Here is a 19,767-nt window from a genome sequence, read left to right on the forward strand (position 1 = left end):
ATTTTTTTCTCTGAACGTTTATACATTAACGTGTTGTTCACTCTTCTCAGGTTGGTTCCTTAATGTGTACTTCCCTATTAAAGGTGAATTTAAAAGAATGTGGACTTACTGCGAGTAATGCAGCAAGACACCATGCCTGCAGTGCAGAACCTTCTGAATGGTCTAGTAACTCAGAGCCACCCAGTGAAATCAAGGCTATTAGAATTTGTGCCAAACAGCAGAGAGACTGAGGACGAAGTGACAGGAGTTATTCAGCCTGCATTCGATGAAAAAGCCTATGCTTTTGTGGCCTATTGATAAGACAAACCTGACAACAACAGCAACGCTGAAATAGATTTATTTTGATAAAAAAATGTATTTTGCAAATAATGGATCATGTTCCTTTAAAAAAAAGAATATTCAGTTTAGAAATGAGTCACTGTTCATATGGAGCAGGGGAGGTCTTGTGGCGCTGTGGGTAGTGTCCCCACATCTGGATCAGAAACCCTGGGTTTACATCCTACTCCAGAACTTGATGGCCACGGAAAGTGTGTTCATAATGTGGTCAAACAAGTTGATTATAAGCCTGTACATCCATCCAATACGTCTGATGGCAAGTGTTAAAGGGCGGGAGAGTTTCTTGGTCAGCAATACTGCACAGGACAATGGCAAACCACTGCAGTACTTTGCCAAGCATAATTATGGACTAATTCAATGAAAGTCTATGATCCTCAACCGTACAGTATGGGCATCGAGGGAGGAGGAATATGGAGAGAAAAGATAAATAGTGGTGATGAAACTTTAATCCATAATTTGTTTTCAGCCATAATTTATTAGTGAGATGAAAATAAAATAGAGACAGTAGCCGAGCAGTCATGAGGAATCTCAAGGTTAACCATGTGACTTGAGGCTCCCTGTGACAATGTTCATGGTGTACAGAATATATTTTTCTAACTTCTGTGTTCTTTAATTAACCTGGGAAATATATTGTGCTGCTAGAGAAGTGCCAGCAGCCACGACATTCTCAGGTCGGGTCATTGCCACATTTCCTAATGCATTTTTTTATTTTAGCAGGAACATAGAGTCGCTAGGGAACAGGAGGCCATTATAAGAAACTTCAGGTTATTGAAAGAGAACAAGTAGCTTTCAAAATGCACATGAGCTGCAGCTGGTAGAATCATTATGTCAGCAGTACATGTGAATTGACATATTAATTTGATACATGAAATGGCTTACGTACATTTAATGATTGTGTGTACAAACCAAAATATATAAACTGCTAAATTTACATTGAGTTTTACGAGGATTAGGTAGTTACTGAACTATCAAAATGTTAGCATTTCCTATTTCAAAGAGTGTGCACATGGATCTAACAAAAATTCCACATAATTTGTATTTTCTTTCAGAAGTATCCATGTTCTGGCCCTACGTCTGGTAGAATACAAGATCTGTCATTTTGGCTTTTCACAGAATTTGGTATTGGTTCTTCACCAGCCATTCACGCACACTTTGGGAGTCATTTTTGCTGCTGATTGGAAAAGGAATGTGGTTGACCTTTTCCACCTCTTCAATGGACATGAGGCCACTTGCAGTTGCCACCCACACCCAAGCTCATCCTGCGTGATATTAACTGACTCACTGCAGACTTAGAGTGATCAATCCTTGGATAGTCTTTATGGCTCAGTACCCGCACTGGGCATCCCACTGAGCTCGTGAGCAGCATATTGTCCCTTTTCATACAGTAAAAACATTTTGGCTGTGCAGGAGGCCATCTTCATTTCCAAAACTTTTTTTTTGAAGAATAAGTAAAAAAGTGCTATGGATGTGAAGCTGCCTCTTAAGCTGTTTCTCAATATAACCCTGCAACAGCAAAGCTATATTATAGGCATTGGTGCTAAAAACAAAACTCGGCAAAAGTGGTGCCAAAAGTATGACGCAGCACCTGCCTCTGAGCCAGACTTTTAGCAATATCTTGTATAAAAAAATAGGGTGACATCTTATAAGTGTCACAATTACATGTGCACATCATGTAATATGCACACATTAGACTGCGCACATCAGACCTAAAATATGGGAAGTTTAAATGTACCAGGAACTTGGAATCATAGTACACTGAGTCACTGGGGATTTCCACATTTTGGTTGTTTGTATAGCACTGACACACTATGACTGTCCCCCAACTGGGCATCATTAAACTGTGCAAGTAAACTGCAGAGAGAGTCTTATTAATCTTGGCGAATGTTTCTTTTTTTTTGATGAGTCCTCCTGTCGCTTTACAGCTTCCATTAATCTTTAAGATTTATGCATCATTTTTACCAGCACTGGTGCTCCTGAATGCAGAATGATTTAGTGGAGTGTGTCTTGAGTGACAAGGAATCTGAAAGAGGAAAGCAAGCACGAGTTAGGACACCTTGTTAATATCGCAACATGTTTGTAAGAAAATGAAATTTAAGAAAGAGCAAAGGCTGTTCAGCTTCAAGTACCATCTTCTAGTATCTGATTTTATCCATTGTTGCTTATCCCTCTAATACTTTAATTTACCCATTGATACTCTTCCCTCTAATACTCTATTTACTCATTAATACACATCCCTATAATACTCTAATATACTCATTGATACTCAACCCTATAATACTCTAATTTACTCATTAATTAGCAGCACGGTAGCATGGTGGTTAGCATAAATGCTTCACAGCTCCAGGGTCCCAGGTTCGATTCCCGGCTGGGTCACTGTCTGTGCGGAGTCTGCACGTCCTCCCCGTGTGTGCGTGGGTTTCCTCTGGGTGCTCCGGTTTCCTCCCACAGTCCAAAGATGTGCGGGTTAGGTGGATTGGCCATGCTAAATTGCCCGTAGTGTCCTAAAAAGTAAGGTTAAAGGGGGGGGGGGGGGGGGGGGGGTTGTTGGGTTACGGTTATAGGGTGGATACGTGGGTTTGAGTAGGGTGATCATTGCTCGGCACAACATTGAGGGCCGAAGGGCCTGTTCTGTGCTGTACTGTTCTATGTTCTAATGCTCATCCCTAGAATCCTCTAATTTACCTGTTGATACTGATCCCTCTAATCCTCTAATTTACCCATTGATCCTCATCCCTCTGATACCCTAATTTACCCATTGATACTCATCCCTCTAATCCCTAATTTACCCAGTTACCCTCTCATCCATCAATGTTGTCTTAGTTTTTTTGTGACTCACTTATCCCAATATATCCCTCTAGTTTACCATGTCACATATCAAAGCCTTTCTCAAAACCTAACTCACCCAATGTTGCTTGTTCGTCATTTACACTAACTCACATCATAGTCTGTCCCTTCAGTACTCTATGTAATCCATCAACCTCCTCTAGTACTATTACACATCCATTAAAGCTGATCATTACTCTCTCCCATTAAAGCCCATCCCTCCAACAATTTTTCAGTTCCTTACCTCTAATTTTGATGACAGTTGTCTGCGAGTACTAACTAATCCATCAATGTTTCTGCAATATCTTCCATTACTGATGGCACCTCTATAATGTTCGAACTTGCATATCATAGATATGATCCTCTATCGCCCTAACCAATCCTGTAATACCCTAACTCACTCACCATTAATACATTTCCCTCTAATACTGTAATCCACCCTTCAGTAACCATTCCCCCTGTACTAATTTTGCCATTACATTAACCAGCTATGATTTGAATGCTCCTGCTCTGCCTTCAATTATAATTCTGTACTCAGCAAGTGTTCAAACAATAAGCTGAAGCAGTGGCTAAGCAGATGACACCTGGGCCAATTTAAACACCAGATACATCACTAATGCCACCAGGTTCTCTGAGTGAACATACTGTGATGCTATGATACTTTAATCTAATTTCTTCTATTAGCCTGCAATTAAACTTGTGTTCTCCTTGAGACAAAGCACTCAGTGCAATGGTGGTGGTTTTCCTAAGAGTTGGCTCATGATCTGAGTGTGCTGGTGTGAGCCCTCTTGAGTTAGGATTTCAAAAACCAAAGCACAAATAGCAAGGGCCGGATATCACTGCTGTGGGAGGGGGTGGGTTGTTGCAGTTGGACGATGACTGATAATGAAATGACAAGCTGCAGTTCATTCTCTTTATACAGCATACAGAATCTGCAATTAATCAACCCAAGGCCACAGTCAGGTGCATAAATAATCCAATGACTATCAACCCTTAGTGGGACAAAGGTCAGTGAATCATGCTCTGTTTGTTATTTCACTTTTGTTCGATGCTACTGCAATACATTTCAATTGCCTGTTTTCACCTCAAGCACCTCTCACCTGGTTAAATGGCTACTCCTTGCTTGGTTCAGTTACCCACCTCGTTGCTGTGGTGTGCGTACCGTCCTACACATGCCTCACCTTGCACCATTTCTGTACACTGCCTTCACACAAATACGGTTGTCAGTCCCTGGAATGAGGTCTGTTAATAGCACATTTAGGACCTGTGCCGGAATGGTTCTTACCGATGGGCTTCTTCGGTGACGCGTGCACTGCACCTTGTAGTGCAGCACTGTTCCTCTGCCAGGGTCCCACGAGGCTATTACACTGGTGGGGGTGATGTCAGTGAGCTTCATGTTGTTGACGTTGGAATTCACTGTCCAGACTAAAAGCAGAGAGGGTGAAAATGACCTATTTCTGTTAAGAGCTCAGATTAGTCATGCACAGTGATAAATAGTCCTATGTTTCCATTACACTCTTCTGCGTTTATGTTCCACAGATGGGCGTGGGAGTAGGTACTGACTAGAGAGAGGCCAGATTATGGTGCAAACTGTTCTATTATGGAGTTAGAGCCAGTCTCGTGATACTATAGCTCAGGTACAATACATGTCTGATGCCTTCTTTGACAGGCTGTGACAAAGGGTCATCTGGACTCGAAACGTTAGCTCTTTTCTCTCCCGACAGATGCTGCCAGACCTGCTGAGATTTTCCAGCATTTTCTCTTTGGTTTCAGATTCCAGCATCCACTATTTTGTTTTCATTAAAAGGGCAACCCTTACCCAAAATCACAGCAGAGTGTTGGCTTTGGTGGGAAGGACACAAAGATCCACCTTTTCTGGTTGTGGCCAAAGGTTGAGCTGACATCCCAGTTGCTTGAAATCCAAAAAAAGGGGGGGGGGAGCACCATCTTCAAATATGATTGAAAATAAACAACTAATTTATTATATAATGACTTAAATGAAGTGGAAACTTAAATGAATGAGTGACAAATGACACATTGCTCTTTGGGTTTCCCAAAGCAGTGATTCCTGTGGAGTTTTTTTGCATGAATGCCCCTTCCTTTAAATTTAATGTGCTTAATTGTATAATAATAAGACAAATATCTGAAGATAATTCTCAATGTCCTATCTGCACTGTGGCCATTCCCACAGTCTCATATCTTGAGGCCTCTACATTTGCACAGATGAACACATTGTGTCCATTCTTTCTCTTTCTCCCACATTGTTTGGGTCACTGTTAGGTCTGTGGGGTCACTCATGCTTCACAGACGGACCAGATGCTTCTTCCAGGAAGGTGTGACTATCAGATCAAGTCAATTGAGGAGTGACTGGGAGCTTGTGACAAGCTCACAGTCTCTGATGCCTCCTCTACGTGCCCACAACTTTAATGCCAACACTTTCTGAGAGTACGAAACAGAGAGGCAGACGTTGTGTTTTGCAAAGAGGTCTACATTGCTGGAGTTTGGATGACCAGGGGAATAAATTTTGTTATGGGGATGGGAATCCAATATTGGATGACTTCCCGGGTCTTGGCCCAACGTTGCGTTGGAGTCTGATGCAATTTATTTTTAATGGGCGGGCCAATTAGTGATGAGGGTGCGCACTTGCTGTCCAGTCAAATAGGGTGGGCAGGCTCCCAATTGAGGCTAATAGGAGCCGCTTCAGCAAAGACACACTGGCAGCCCCACCGTTGGTGGCGAGAGCTGCTGATGTAGGGAGGAGAGAGGTAGAAGGTGCCTCGAGCTGGAAGAGCCCTCGGAAGAGCTTCCATATATTTTTTAAATCAAAAAGACTACAGCCACTAGGCTGTTATCATAGAGGGGCAACTCCTCCACTGGGTGGTCAGTGGCCACAGTTCTAGGCTATGGTGGGTGGTAATCTCCTAGCAGGATGAAGCACTTCCTCTCCTCCCAACACCCCCCCCCCCCCCCCCCCCCCCCCCCCATCCCCCCAGAAGGCTGCCTTCATCGCAGCCATGTTTCAGCTTCAAGGTGGAGCGGTCAGCGTACTGAATGGAAAGTTTAGGTTGGAATTTCTAGAGTTGCCATAAATAGGCTCTTCAACTAGCCAAATTAGCAACCTATTTGCAGGTGCAGTCCCCCCCCCCCCCCCCCCCCCCCCAACATGTCTTAATAAAAATGGCATGGAGGTGGACCCATAGCAGAAGACTAGCACACCAGTTGGTAACACAAACTTGCGGGCCTATCCACCTTGGACTCTGCCTCCTCAGGTAAATAAACATTCTGCCGCAGTTATCAGGCCATGCTCTGATGGGTAAAGTGTCATCACTGCAACGCAGCACTTGGTTGTTGCCGTGGAACCGCTTACCGTCCTGAGTGCAAGCTTTTGCAGATAATGCTTTTGTTCTGCCAGAATGGTACAGGGCTGACACGGTGACCAGATAGGTGGTGTTGGGCTCCAAATTGTTCACGACGGTGCTGTTCTGACTGCTGTCGATGGTGAGTAAACTGGGCTCGCCCCCCGGCAGTATCCCATAAAGAACCTCATAGGAAGCAACACCCAGCAGAGTTGGGGCCCAACTGACCCGAAAGCTTCTCGGGAGCGAGTCCGTGATTAGGACTGTTTGTGGACTGATCTCATCTGGAGTCATAGGAAACAAAATAGTTTTCGGAGTTAATTTTGTACAATCTGAGGTAGGAACCAATGTCCAATAGTCTGGTGACAAGAGGCACAGTGTCTGTCCATGCATTTCAAAATTCCAAGCTCCAGAGCCACAGTGAGTGCCAATTTACTTTTAAAACCTCTTGAGACACCAGTGAAAACCTCATTTCAGACCGCCAATTGTGCAATGTATGAGAAGCACATGCAACATTACAAGTTCTTAATGTGTTGGTATATTGTTATTGCCACCGAGAAAATTAATTTAAATACTCAAGAAACAAATTATTTTTAAATATGCCCAAGAATTTATAACATACAGACTTGAAATTCTTTTAAAAATTCCAATTAAGGGTCAATTTTAACGTGGCAAATCCACCTACCCTGCATCTTTGGGTTGTGGGAGTGAGATTCTCGAAGACACTGGGAGAATGTGAAAATTCTACACGGTCAGTGACCCGAGGCCGGGATCGAACAGGGTCCTCAGTGCCCTGAGGCAGCAGTGCTAACCACTGCACCACCGTGCCGTCCAAAAATATTAAGTTTAGCTCAGTAGTCTAGACAGCTGGTTTGTGATGCAGAACAAGGCCAACAGCGTGGGTTCAATTCCCATACCAGCTGAGAATTCTGAATTCTCCCTCTGTGTACCCGAACAGGCGCCGGAATGTGGTGACGAGGGGTTTTTCACAGTAACTTCATTGCAGCGTTAATGTAAGCCTACTTGTGACAATAAACAGATTATTATTATTATTACCCCAGCTAAGATGGCGACCAGCTTCCCCAAGCTTCTAACAACAGAAACTCTGAGCAAAATTCTGGTCACTGAGCTCTAACACAGCGCAACAAAGTTTGGCTCGAGCTGAAAAATTAATTGGAAGAATTGCTGAGTTCTATTCGGTACCCCTTTGACACCGTTAGTTTTGCTGTCCACTCTCATGCCAGCGCTCTTCTCTTGGCAATATCGAGTCTGCCCTTTCGGATCACAGTGATCAGGATCAGTTCACTGGAGTCCAAGCTGACTGCGGCGATTAAGGAGAGCGTGTCGTTGCAGGGCAAAGTCGATGACCTGAAAACTAGTCAAGGCAACAAACCTATGCATTGAAAGCCGAGCCCCAAACATAGTTTATGTTGGAAATATTCAAAAGTGGTGGGCAGGGATACATTCCGCAAACCCCCGGAGCTAGACCGAGCCTTCCTATTGACTTTTATACAAGAGTCTCCACTCAACTTGTGCCCTTATTGCTAGATATGTTTAATGACTCATTATCTCATGGTTCTCTGCCCCCAACACTGACTCAAGCTACCATTTCGCTTACACTCAAAAAGACAGGGAGCCTTGAGAATGAGGCTCATATCGTCCTATGTCTCTTTTAAATGCAGATTTAAAGCTGTTAGCTAAGGTACTGGCATAACGTGTGGAGCCAAGTTTCCCTGATATAATATCTGGTGACCAAACTGGCTTTATAAAGGATGCCAGTTATCCTCAAATGTACGTCAACTACTTTCCCCAACTGCCTCGATCATCCCTGAAGCTGTTGTCTCTCTGGATGCGGGGAAGGCTTTTGACCGGGTGAGTGGGATTATTTGTTTGTAATTTTGGATAAATTTGGGTCTGGTCCAAAATTTACTTCTTCGATTTTCCTTCTTTGTACCTCCCCTACCGCGAGTGTGCACATTAACTGTCTACACTCAGAGTACTTCTCCTTATCCAGGGGAATCCGTCAAGTTTTGTCCTCTGTCCCCACTGCTCTTCGGCCTGTCGATAGAACCCCTGTCAATAGCTTTAAAGTCTCCACACTGCTAAAGGATATCGTTCGAGCTGGTGTGGAGCACTGTGTGTCCTTATATGCTGCTGACCTATTATGTATCACTAACCCTGCAGCCTGTGTTGATGGAATAGTGAATATTTCCAGCACCGTTGGCTCATTCTCTGGCTATATGTTGGATATGAACAGAGGTGAGTGTTTCCCAATTAACTCTAGTGTCAAACAAACCACCACCAGGAGCTTTGCCATTTTGTATATCTTGTGCTGGTTTTTGCTATTTGGGTGTGAACATAACACACTCTCTTGCGACTCTTCATAGAATAAATCTTTAATAATAATCTTTATTGTCACACGCAGTCTTACATTGACACGGCAATGAAGTTACTGTGAAAATCCCCTAGTCACCACATTCCGGCCCCTGTTCGGGTACACTGAGGGAGAATTCAGAATGTCCAATTCACCTAACAGCACGTCTTTCGGGGCTTGTAGGTGGAAACCGGAGCAGCCAGAGGAAACCCACGCAGACACAGGGTGAACATGCAGACTCCGCACAGACAGTGACCCAAGCCGGGAATCGAACCCAGGACCGTGGCACTGTGATGCAACAGTGCTAACCACGATGCTACCGTGCTGCCAAAATTAAAGCGGATTTACAGCCCTGGGCTAGTTTGCCTCTTAGCTGGCAGAATCCAATCCATAAAAATGAACGTTCTGACCAGATTGCAGTTTATTTTCTAATGTCTCCTTATTTTTCTACCAAAATCATTTTTGGTTACGGTTAAGAAGCTAACATCAAATCTATGTAGACAGGCACTCATAGAGTCCTTAGAGCAATACTTCGAAGAGGGAGATGGGTTGGTGGGCTAGCTCTTCCTAATCCAATCACTATTATTGTGCGGCCAATATTCAAAAGATTTTAACATGGTATCATGATCAAAGTTTAAACTATTATGGAAGCGCAATCTTGCTGCTCATCCTCTCTTCCTGCATTAATTTGTGCCCTGCTACCTTTTTCCCCTCTGAATACACATCAAACCTTGTTGTGATTTCTACTTTAAAAATATGGAAGCAATTCCATTGACATTTTAAACTTTCTACTCCTTCATTATTAGGTCCTGTTTGTAACAACCACTTATTCTTGCCCTCCGAGCTTGAATTGGCATTTGCCTTGTGGAGGAGGAAGGGGCTCAAACATTTTATTAACCTGTTTGTGGATGAGAACTTTGCCAGCTTCAGCGAGCTCGCAGCCAAATTGAATTTAACTCAGTCTAGCCATTACTGCTATTTTCAAGCCCGAGGTTTTGTTTGCTTGCCCTGTCCACCCTGTCCTCACTACCTCCAAGTACATTATTGGAAGGGATTTCATCATTGCTTCAAACCAGCAGTGGATTTATTTCAATATTTTATGATCTCACGATATCCTCTGGACGCTCCCCTCTCCATAAGATAAGAAAATAAATGTTTGGGAAGCGGAGCTTGGCTTGGCTTTATGGATGACTGGTTTGAGCAGACCCTTTTTAGGGTCAACTCCACAACCTTCTATGCTTGGTTAAGCTTAATTCAGTTTAAAGTTCTGCACAGAATTCACTTGTCAAGGCCAAATGAGCAAGTTTTTCTCCAACACAAACAACAAATGTGGCAGGTGCTCCCTCACCCCTGCAGACCATACCCACATGTTCTGGTCTTGCACAAAGCTGGCCTGTTTTTGGTCATCCCTCTTTGACAACCTTTCATATACATTGACCCACAGCCTTGTCCTTTGATCGGCCTTCTAGAGTTTCGTCTGCACTGGTCAGTTTCACGAAGATTGAGGCAGATATCACTGCATTTACTTCATTAAGAGCTCGCAGGTGAGTTTTATTAAGCTGGAAGCCCCACCAAGCCCCCCACAGCTTCATCCTAGTTGGAAGACTTCATTTTTTCCAATTAAGGGGCAATTTAGCGCGGCCAATCTACCTAGCCTGCACATCTTTTTGGGTTGTGGGGGCGAAACCCACGCAAACACGGGGAGAATGTGCAAACTCCACACGGACAGTGACCCAGAGCCGGGATCGAACCTGGGACCTCGGCGCCGTGAGGCAACAGGGCTAACCCACTGCGCCACCGTGCTGCCCATAGTTGGAAGACTTAAATGTATTTTCTATAATTGGAGAAGATTAAGTATGCAACAAGGGGATCCACTCAGAATCTTTTTGTGGATGGCAATTATGTATCTCTTTCTTTAAAGCAGTGTTCCTCAAACTTTTTTTCCGGGGACCCATTTTTACCAACTGGCCAACCTTCGGGACCCAACCCGGCCGATCTTCGCCTCCCACCATTTTTTCTTACTTTGTTTGTTGCTGACAAAAATGGAGGAAATGGTTTTGGGTCCCTTTGGCCCCAATGGTCCCTTTGGCCCCCGAACTTGAAAAAAAAGGCTGCGACCATATTTTTAAAAATGCAGCCGCACTGCGCATGTGTGCCCGATCATCGGTGTGCATGTGCATAATTTTGCGCATGCGCACTGATGATCGGGCACGCATGCGCAGTGCGGGCAAATATTTTTTTATCTGTTCCTGGCCATTTTGAAGGCCGCGTGCAGCCTGCATTATTAAAAGCTGGCTGCTGCAGCTCTTGCGCGCAGATTTGCGCGATCGGGAGCGCCCCGATGGATGGCTCCGCGACCCTCCCGACACCCGCCCGTGACCCACCCGTGAGTCGCGCCCCCGAGTTTGACAATGCCTGCTTTAAAGAGTTAATTACTGCTGACGTTAATTTTACTGTTTTTTTTGTTTAATTTTTGTTGGTTAGTCTGTTTATTGGGGAGCAGGCAGCATTATGGCCCTGTATTGTACTTTATTTACCTGCTCCTTTCCTCTTTTGGAAATCAGTACAAATAATTGACAAAAAAAACATTTTGTGCAATCAAAGCTGCAGATATCCTCATAAAATTGTGCCAAATGTCAACAATATTCACACTAATTCTGTAGCAGTATATAGACAGATGCAGGGGAATGGCACTAAGTCACATTTATCCTTTGGAGAGTCAATGCAGACACGATGGGGCAAATGGCCACCTTCTGCACGACTGCAATTCTGTGATGAATAAATTAGGATTTTATTTTATGTTATTTTGTGTAGCTCTATACATCAAGGTACACATCTGTAAATGATCCCAGATCACTGCAATTTAGGCGGTGACTACTTGCAAGCCCCATATAAATATCATCCCAGGTCATCTTTCCAGTACGCTGATTGCAATGGAATCCAGCTACTGAACAGGGATCAATTGATTGGCTAATTGGCCACATATCAGTAACTGTGGCCAGTAACACGTCCAGGCAGCGAGCAGTTGACTGTCTGCCACTCTTCTGCAGCTATGTTCACGGGCGGGTGGCCCCAGAGAGGAAACACGCAGTGGCCGCTGGCACACTTCAGGCCTTCTGCGACCAGTGGGCACTGCAAGGGCTGAGGTGCATCATCACCCCCGGGAACAACATTTTGGATAAGTTAATTACACTTCCTTTGAAGTTTTGACTTTTTGTTACAGTGCCCTACCAGGAACTGTCACTCCTCTCATTTGTGTTTAATTTATTGATTTTTGTTTTCTTAAAAAGTGTCTATCAGTAACCGACTGGCCAGTATATCTATCAGCTGGTAACAATCCCTGATTAGTCAATTATGAATGCTGACCACATTCTCCCAGATGTGTGCTGCTACCCTTTTTGATCCCCAAACTTGCACTGTGCTGCTGGCCAATGCAGCAATTACCTCTCCAAACTGATAAATTAAAAGAAGTGTGTCCTGTTGGAGGTCTTTAAAATTCTGAAGGAGTTTAATAGGCGAGACATAAGGAAGAAGAGTTCTGGAGAGTCCAAAATTAGGTGCTCTAAATATAAATTAGTCATGTATAAATCTGTGAGGGAATCCAGGAGAGACTTCTTTATTCAAGGAGTGGTGAGAATGTGGAACTCATCATGTAGCACAGTGGTTAGCACTGTTGCTTCACAGTGCCAGGGATCCAGGTTTGATTCCCAGCTTGGGTCACTGTCTGTGCGGAGTCTGCACGTTCTCCCTGTGTCTGCGTGGGTTTCCTCTGGCTGCTCCGGTTTCTTCCCACAAATCCCAAATGACGTGCTGTTAGGTGAATAGCACATTCTGAATTCTCCCTCAGTGTACCCGAACAGGCGCAGGAGTGTGGCGACTAGGGGATTTTCACAGTAACTTCATTGCAGTGTTAACGCAAGTCTACTTGTGACACTAATTAAGATTATTATCGTTACCACATGAATGCTAAATATATTTAACTGGTCGTCAGTAAAGGATCCTGAGACAATTCAAGTGGCTACCTTTATATTGCCGCGAATAGCAGAGATACGTCTCAGAGGAATCTGGATTAATACATGAAGGAAATCTTGAAAGGCTGAGAAGAAGTAAGGTGGGAGGATGCTCTGGTACAGAATGAACACTGACACAGGCCAGATGGGGCAAATGGCCTCTTTCTGAATGCAAAGTTTTATGTAAAATTGCACTGGCAACAGCTGTGGAAGCAAGTTGTACTGTGCACACAAAGCCAATATGAAAGTAGCTACGTAAATTCTCTCACGATCCGTTACAGCCTACGAGTAAAATATATTTAGCCATCCTATGTTAATGCCATTACCTGGATTGACAGTGTTACAATTGAATCAATTGTATTTTCAACCATGGGGAGCTTTCGCTGAACAAACCAAACTGTACTGATCACTAGAAACAGTGTTACACAATGTTACATGATTTGGAAAAAGAGACTTGTAAGTGACAACTTGGGAGACCAAATGACCTGCTGACCAGATGGATCTTGATCTTTTTCACCCGTTCTTGACAAACAATCAATGACTATTGTAATAGGGTTCCGCTGGACTTGCAATTGCAGATTGCTGCTTGACTGCCTAAGTTAATTTAATGCAGTGTATAAATAAACTTAGAATATCTGTCTCACTTCATCCGTACCCCATATGCAGCTCCTGTAGCATGTGTGTGCACCAAATGATCTGACACTTTGCTCAGCTGACCCCAGGCTCGCCACAGCGACATCTCAATGTACGAATGGTTGGACATTAGGGTCGCAACCCTGCTCAAGCTGAGCTGCCGTCAGAAGCTTTGCAGCTCCAATTCTGAAAGGTATTTTGGCCCTTGAACCCCTTGATAAGCTGTGAGTTTCCAGACACAGCCAGCGGTTTCTGTAAAGTGTTCAGCTAACTCCTAGTAAGGATGACAGGAAGCTCCCAGACATTGTGGGAGAAAAGATGTTGCAGAACTAAATGAGAAACAACATCTCCTGTTAATTCTTTTTTTTTGTACAAAAGCTACCAAATGCATGGTACCTTTAAACGTTTTGGCACAGTATCTTAGGAAAATAAAGATCGTTTTAAGGGATTTTTACTTGTATTGGTAAACATTAGAAAAAATATATAGTTTGAAATGGGTTTAATTTAGCGCTTCTGTGTTTGGAAGGATGAGACCTATAGTTAGATTCATTTTGGAAAAAGGTGTTTGTATGTGTGGGGATTGGTTAAATTCCACCTATGATCCTTTTTTATTTATAATCTTTATTGTCACAAGTAGGCTCATATTAACACTGCAATGAAGTTACTGTGAAAAGCCCCTGGCTGCCATATTCCGCCGCCTGTTCAGGTACACTGAGGGAGAATTCAGAATGTCCAATTCACCTAACAGCATGTCTTTCGGGACTGTGGGAGGAAACCGGAGCACCCGGAGGAAACTCACGCAGGCACAGGGAGAATGTGCAGACTCCGCACATACAATGACCCAAGCTGGGAATTGAACCTAGGATCCTGCTGCTGTGAATCAACAGTGCTACCCCTGTGCTACCATGCCGACCGTCTCTCAACTCTGCTCGGACAGGAGCTGCAAAGAGGCAAGCTTCCCAAAGAATCATTTTTACCTAGATAACCAGGGAATTGGGACAAAAAGAATGCCTTAAGGTCACTGGAGTTAAGGATCACAGTATTATTCAGAAAAAGTTAAGGAAAAGTAAACAAAGTGTTCGAAGTTAAAGAGATAATTGCAGTAACCAGATTTAATGTGGAACAGTGGACTTCAGAGGTAAATCAAAAGGCTTGATGCCATTTTACTAGAGATTGGGAATCGAGAATTAAAGCAATTGTGAACAGTTTGTACAGCAGTCAAGACAAAGCAATCCTAAAGGGGTTGGTGTAAAACCTGGGCTTTACTTAACATGTCATTGGTCTGAATTTTGGAATGTAAACTGCTGATGGAAAACATTATTGTGAGAAGATTTTAAAGCCTGTTTTTGGAGTGAAGTTTGAAAACTCTTATGTGACACTCATCTGGGGGAATTCGGAGGAGAAATCCACAGACACACTAACTTGGGTTCAGAGCGGAGTGTGTGTATTTGACCACAGACATCTTGTATGCTTGAAAATGACATTGGGCGCAATCTACCCAACTGTGGACAGAGTCCCGTAACACGCAAGATTAGTCGGATGTTTCCCGGTGCTCAGAGTGCTGAGAAGCACCTGCAATCTAACCCCAATCTGGGTATATCGGGGACTCAGCGGAGACCTCCCCAGCAAGGTTGCACTTCGCCCCGTTTTCTGCACTAAGCAGCTCACCGGAACTCCTCAGTGTAGCGAGAAATTGGGATGCCATTTTTAAATGGCGTCCTGATCTTTTGAGCCTCCGGTGTGACACCCGACACTAGCTGTCTCACTCTAATATGCAGATTTGCCAGGAAGTGATCCCACCCACAATGGGTGGGATTCACATTGCGACATCTCGTGAGATCACGTTAGACAGGGCGAATCGGGTAGATCTCTGAAGTGGAATATCTTGGAACAACACGACGGGTAGCTCCGGTCCTAAATGTGTCAATGAGACCATTGTAGTTTAAGATATACTTTGCAACCCATGTTAATCTTAAAATCTGTGTGTAATTATTAAACCAAGGGGTAGAGATAAAGGAGCATTGTATCATAATCCAATTTTTCCAAGTTTAATTAATGTTTTTTCCTCTTGTTAAAACTAATAAGCTGTCTAATAAGTCCTGTGACTCTGTTTCTTCATGTTTTTTTTTTAAAGTAAAAGCGGTCTTTTAAGCCAGGGTTCATTTCTGGAATCTTCCCGTCCAGATATAACATCAACAGGGATCGTAACATATCTTAAAGGGCAAACACGTGCTAGACCAACACAGGTTGCGCAAAGGCATGCATGTGCAGTTACATTAGTGAAAAAATAGGGTTGACCCTGGAAAAAGAAGCAAGATTTGTGCGCTCAATACCCATTTACTGGTTTTGAATATTCTGATGCTACTTATCGCCGAGAATCTTGGGATGCAGGTACTCACATTACTGAAAGCCATGACATACGTTAATACGGCCATTGGAAAATAAAAGAAACTGGGCGCTGGAGATTACTGTCAGAGGGACAGAACGGAAAAGCGGGCAAGTCCAGTTAAAGATGTATCAATTCTTGGTCAGACCACACAGGACATCCTGTGCACATTTCTGGTCTCTATTTTAGAAGACGCATTGGAAAAGGTGCGAGAAAAATTTGCAAGAAAGATACCAGAGTTGTGAGGTAATAATAGCTATCAGGACAGACTGAATAGGCTAGGGCTACTTTCCCTGGAAAAGGGGTGACCTGATGGAGCCCTTTAAAATGGGGAAGGGGGTTCGATAGGGTCTGGACACAGAAGATGTTTTCACTTGCAGGCGATTCAAAAACTAGGGCTTATAAATGTAAGATACTAATAATTCAAGAGAAACTTCTTGCCCACAGAGTGCTTAGAATGTGGAATGTGCTACCACAAGGATCAGGTGAGGCAAAAAAAGCAATAAATGCATTGAAAGGGAAGCTGAATAGTTACATAAGGGAGAAAAGAATAGAAAGGCACGCAGATAGTGTTAGGTGCAGAAGTGACGCTGGAAGCTTATGTGGATCACAAACGCTAGCTTTGATCAGGTGGGCTGAGTGGCCTTTTTCTGATGTCCTAGATAAGTGTAATTTGCCACTGCTACCACAGGGAGCTGTGCTAACCTTTCTGCTGGTGGTCGCAGGGATTAATGAAGTCAGTGCTGGTAAATGAGAAAATCCAAGTGTTTGCTTGGCCCTGCCTCTCCACTGGCATTTACATGTGGTGGACATGGAAATGGTGTGGGCGGTTTTTCCAGAATTATGGCAGGATTGCACCCCTCCACACTCAAAACAAAACACATATAGAACATAGAACAGTACAGCACAGAACAGGCCCTTCGGCCCTCGATGTTGTGCCGAGCAATGATCACCCTACTCAAACCCACGTATCCACCCTATACCCGTAACCCAACAACCCCCCCCCCCCTTAACCCTACTTTTTAGGACACTACGGGCAATTTAGCATGGCCAATCCACCTAACCCGCACATCTTTGGACTGTGGGAGGAAACCGGAGCACCCGGAGGAAACCTACGCACACACGGGGAGGACGTGCAGACTCCGCACAGACAGCGACCCAGCCGGGAACCGAACCTGGGACCCTGGAGCTGTGAAGCATTTATGCTAACCACCATGCTACCGTGCTGCCCTTTATATATAGACTGGTCCAGAGTAAGTGGAGTTGGTTAAGGAGTAAGATCCCTGCCAGAAACAGGTCCAGGCAGCAGGTGACCGAGGGGGTAATCCGACCCAACCGTCTACCCCCTACCATAGCTACATTTGCGGCTGGATGTCCCTGAAGAGGGAGCACGCGGTGTCTGCCGGCACCGTTGAAGTCTTCTGTGCCCGGTGGGCACAGCGGGGCTGGGGTGCATTACTGATTGTCTTAATCATGTTTTGGTTCAACGTCTTAACTTTTATTTGATTTTTTTTGTTTAAGGCAGTATCCCTTTAAGGGGCTGCCCTTTAATTTGTCCCTCAGCTTTAATTGGTTATTTTACTTATCCAAAATTGGAATAAGATCCCTGCTATAACTTGAATGATATCCAAATTCCAATGCTCTTATTGCCAGATTTACTGAGATCAGGTTAAAGGTTGTTTTCATTTGGCATGTTTTAATGAACTGCATTTCTGATTTCAGATGGTTCATGTTATGTCACACCCATCAGAACTCACCTTCCAGTGTAGTTACCTTTGTCACGAGGGATTTGTGATAGTTGCTGTTACTTATTGGAGTAAGTTTCACTTCATATGTGGTCTCTGGTAGCAACTCTCGCAGCACAACACTTGTCTCATCTCTGGTGACGGTTTTCCATGATTTCCTCAAAGGCTCAGTGAGCGGTGTGTACTCAATCAGATAATAGTCCGTATCACTGCTCAGCAGCTTGGGCCACAACAAACGAAAACTACTCGCTGTGATGTCCAAAGCTCGCAGTTTTTTAGTCCGGATAATCTCTGTAAAAGGGAAACGAAGCAGCTTTCAGTAAAAAATACTCAAAACAATTGTGGGTGTGTGAGAGATGGACAATGTGTGTGATGACGGAGTGTATACAGGAAGGGCCTTGGTGTGGGATATCTGAGTGTATGTGTATGAGACACAAACATAACCTGCGTACGTGTAGTGTGTGATGTACATGCAAAATACTGGAATGCAGCCCAAGATTAAAACTACAGGTTGGTAAATTTTGTTTGGAATTTACAGAAGCCAGGGAGTGAAGTTGGTCTGCTATGTGTTCAGTTTATTTTTTTCAAACTTTTTCTAAGTGTCAACCATGTGTCACTGATATTCAAGACCCTACTCCCTTTTGCTTCTGTGCAGAGGGAAATGCATTTATAATGTCACTGGGTATATATCCCTGGCAGGGCGGCAGCTCATTCATCCACCTGCCTTCAGCTGACAGACTCGAAGGTTCCAGCACCATATTTAACACCAGTCCAGCACACTCATATCACTCTCTCCAGCCCAGCTGTCATCACCAGACGGTGCAGGATGTCAGCAACCCAGAGGGAAAAGGTTAGCAGCCTCAAGCAGTCTGTTCCTTGATTCAAGTACCTTCCCCCTGAGCCCATCGCCTGCAAGGTGCCCATGCCTCACTTGGACCTCTACCCACCTCATCTGGAGTCCATGCATCCCCTTCCATTAAACAATGTGGTATCCCTTAGGCCACTTGTTTGTGAGCTTTTCATGCAGCCTTGTTGGGGTCCAGCTACCCTCCCTTTGGTCTGCCCTCGGCCTTACATTGTTCATCTTCTTCATTCACCTCCTTGCCCCTCAGTATGTCATTGTGAGCCCTCGCCCTTCCCCATCCACCTCCTCCTTGCACAGCCCTCCTTACACGTTGTCTTCATTAGGCCACACTTGCCTCACACCATGGCCTCACCTTGCATTCCACTCCCGGTTGAACTTTGGACCTTTGTTGCATTGGCTGCTTGGATTCCACAGCACAGTGCTGTCCGGATAGACACTGGTATGTACCACGAGGGGCAAGGAGATCCCAAACCTAGGTGCAGTACTGATCCAGCTCAGTGGTGCAGGAGAGTCCATGGGTCCAGCAGCACATGGTCCATGAAGACCATGGAGATGGAGGCAGGAACCGGTTTGCCCTGACAGACTGGTGAACAGTGCTGCACCATGGCAGAAAGTTGTTGCATTTACCCTGATGCCTCTGGAGAACCGGGGACCAGCTTGAGCACACCGCTCTTTAGCAAATGGTTTGACGCCGACATGATTCCTGCAGGCGTGACGCAAGATTGGAAGGTCTGATGGGATGCCAGTGAGCAGCTGTTTTAATGAGCATTCATGAGATGCAAAAAAATGGTGTTTGCGCCACCTGCCAGCGGGAAGAGCGACCTCGCCAGTAACCCGCCATTGTGAGAATTGCAACAGGATTTTACACTGGCTGGATGCGACTTTTATCAGATTCACTGCGTCCACCTGGCACCAAACCCACCGTGGGCGGAAAGGGAGAATTCTGCCCAATGTTTCAGATCATTGACCTTTCATCAGAATTGCGAGAAGTTCCACTTCCTTTTGTTTTGCTTCATTTAGGGGAGATGGTGGCGTTGTGGCAATATGACTGAGCTAGTAATCTCGGGACTCGGGTTAATACTCTGGTATTAACCAGAGTTAGCCAGTGATGGAAATGATCCTGAACATTGATTGTTGTAAAATCCCACGTGGTTCCTTGCTTCCTTTAGGGAAGGAAATCTGACATCCTTTCCTGGTCTGGCCTACATGTGACTCCAGACCTACAGCAATGCGGTTGAT

General features: G+C 44.4%; 1 protein-coding gene across 1 annotated transcript in view; it reads right to left on the minus strand.

Moving 5' to 3' along the window:
- Positions 1–321: 321 nt before the first annotated feature.
- Positions 322–19,767, minus strand: part of vwa1 (von Willebrand factor A domain containing 1) — a 63,208-nt gene continuing 43,762 nt past the window's right edge. The window contains exons 3-6 of the mRNA XM_038821710.1: positions 17,676–17,954; positions 6,527–6,799; positions 4,445–4,584; positions 322–2,356 (exon numbers count right to left, since the gene is read on the minus strand). Coding sequence (XP_038677638.1) covers positions 2,279–2,356; positions 4,445–4,584; positions 6,527–6,799; positions 17,676–17,954 — 770 coding nt within the window. The 3' untranslated portion in view covers positions 322–2,278. The remainder of the gene's footprint in view (positions 2,357–4,444; positions 4,585–6,526; positions 6,800–17,675; positions 17,955–19,767) is intronic.

This window comes from Scyliorhinus canicula, chromosome 16, assembly GCF_902713615.1.
Source record: "Scyliorhinus canicula chromosome 16, sScyCan1.1, whole genome shotgun sequence".
Taxonomy (NCBI): domain Eukaryota; kingdom Metazoa; phylum Chordata; class Chondrichthyes; order Carcharhiniformes; family Scyliorhinidae; genus Scyliorhinus; species Scyliorhinus canicula.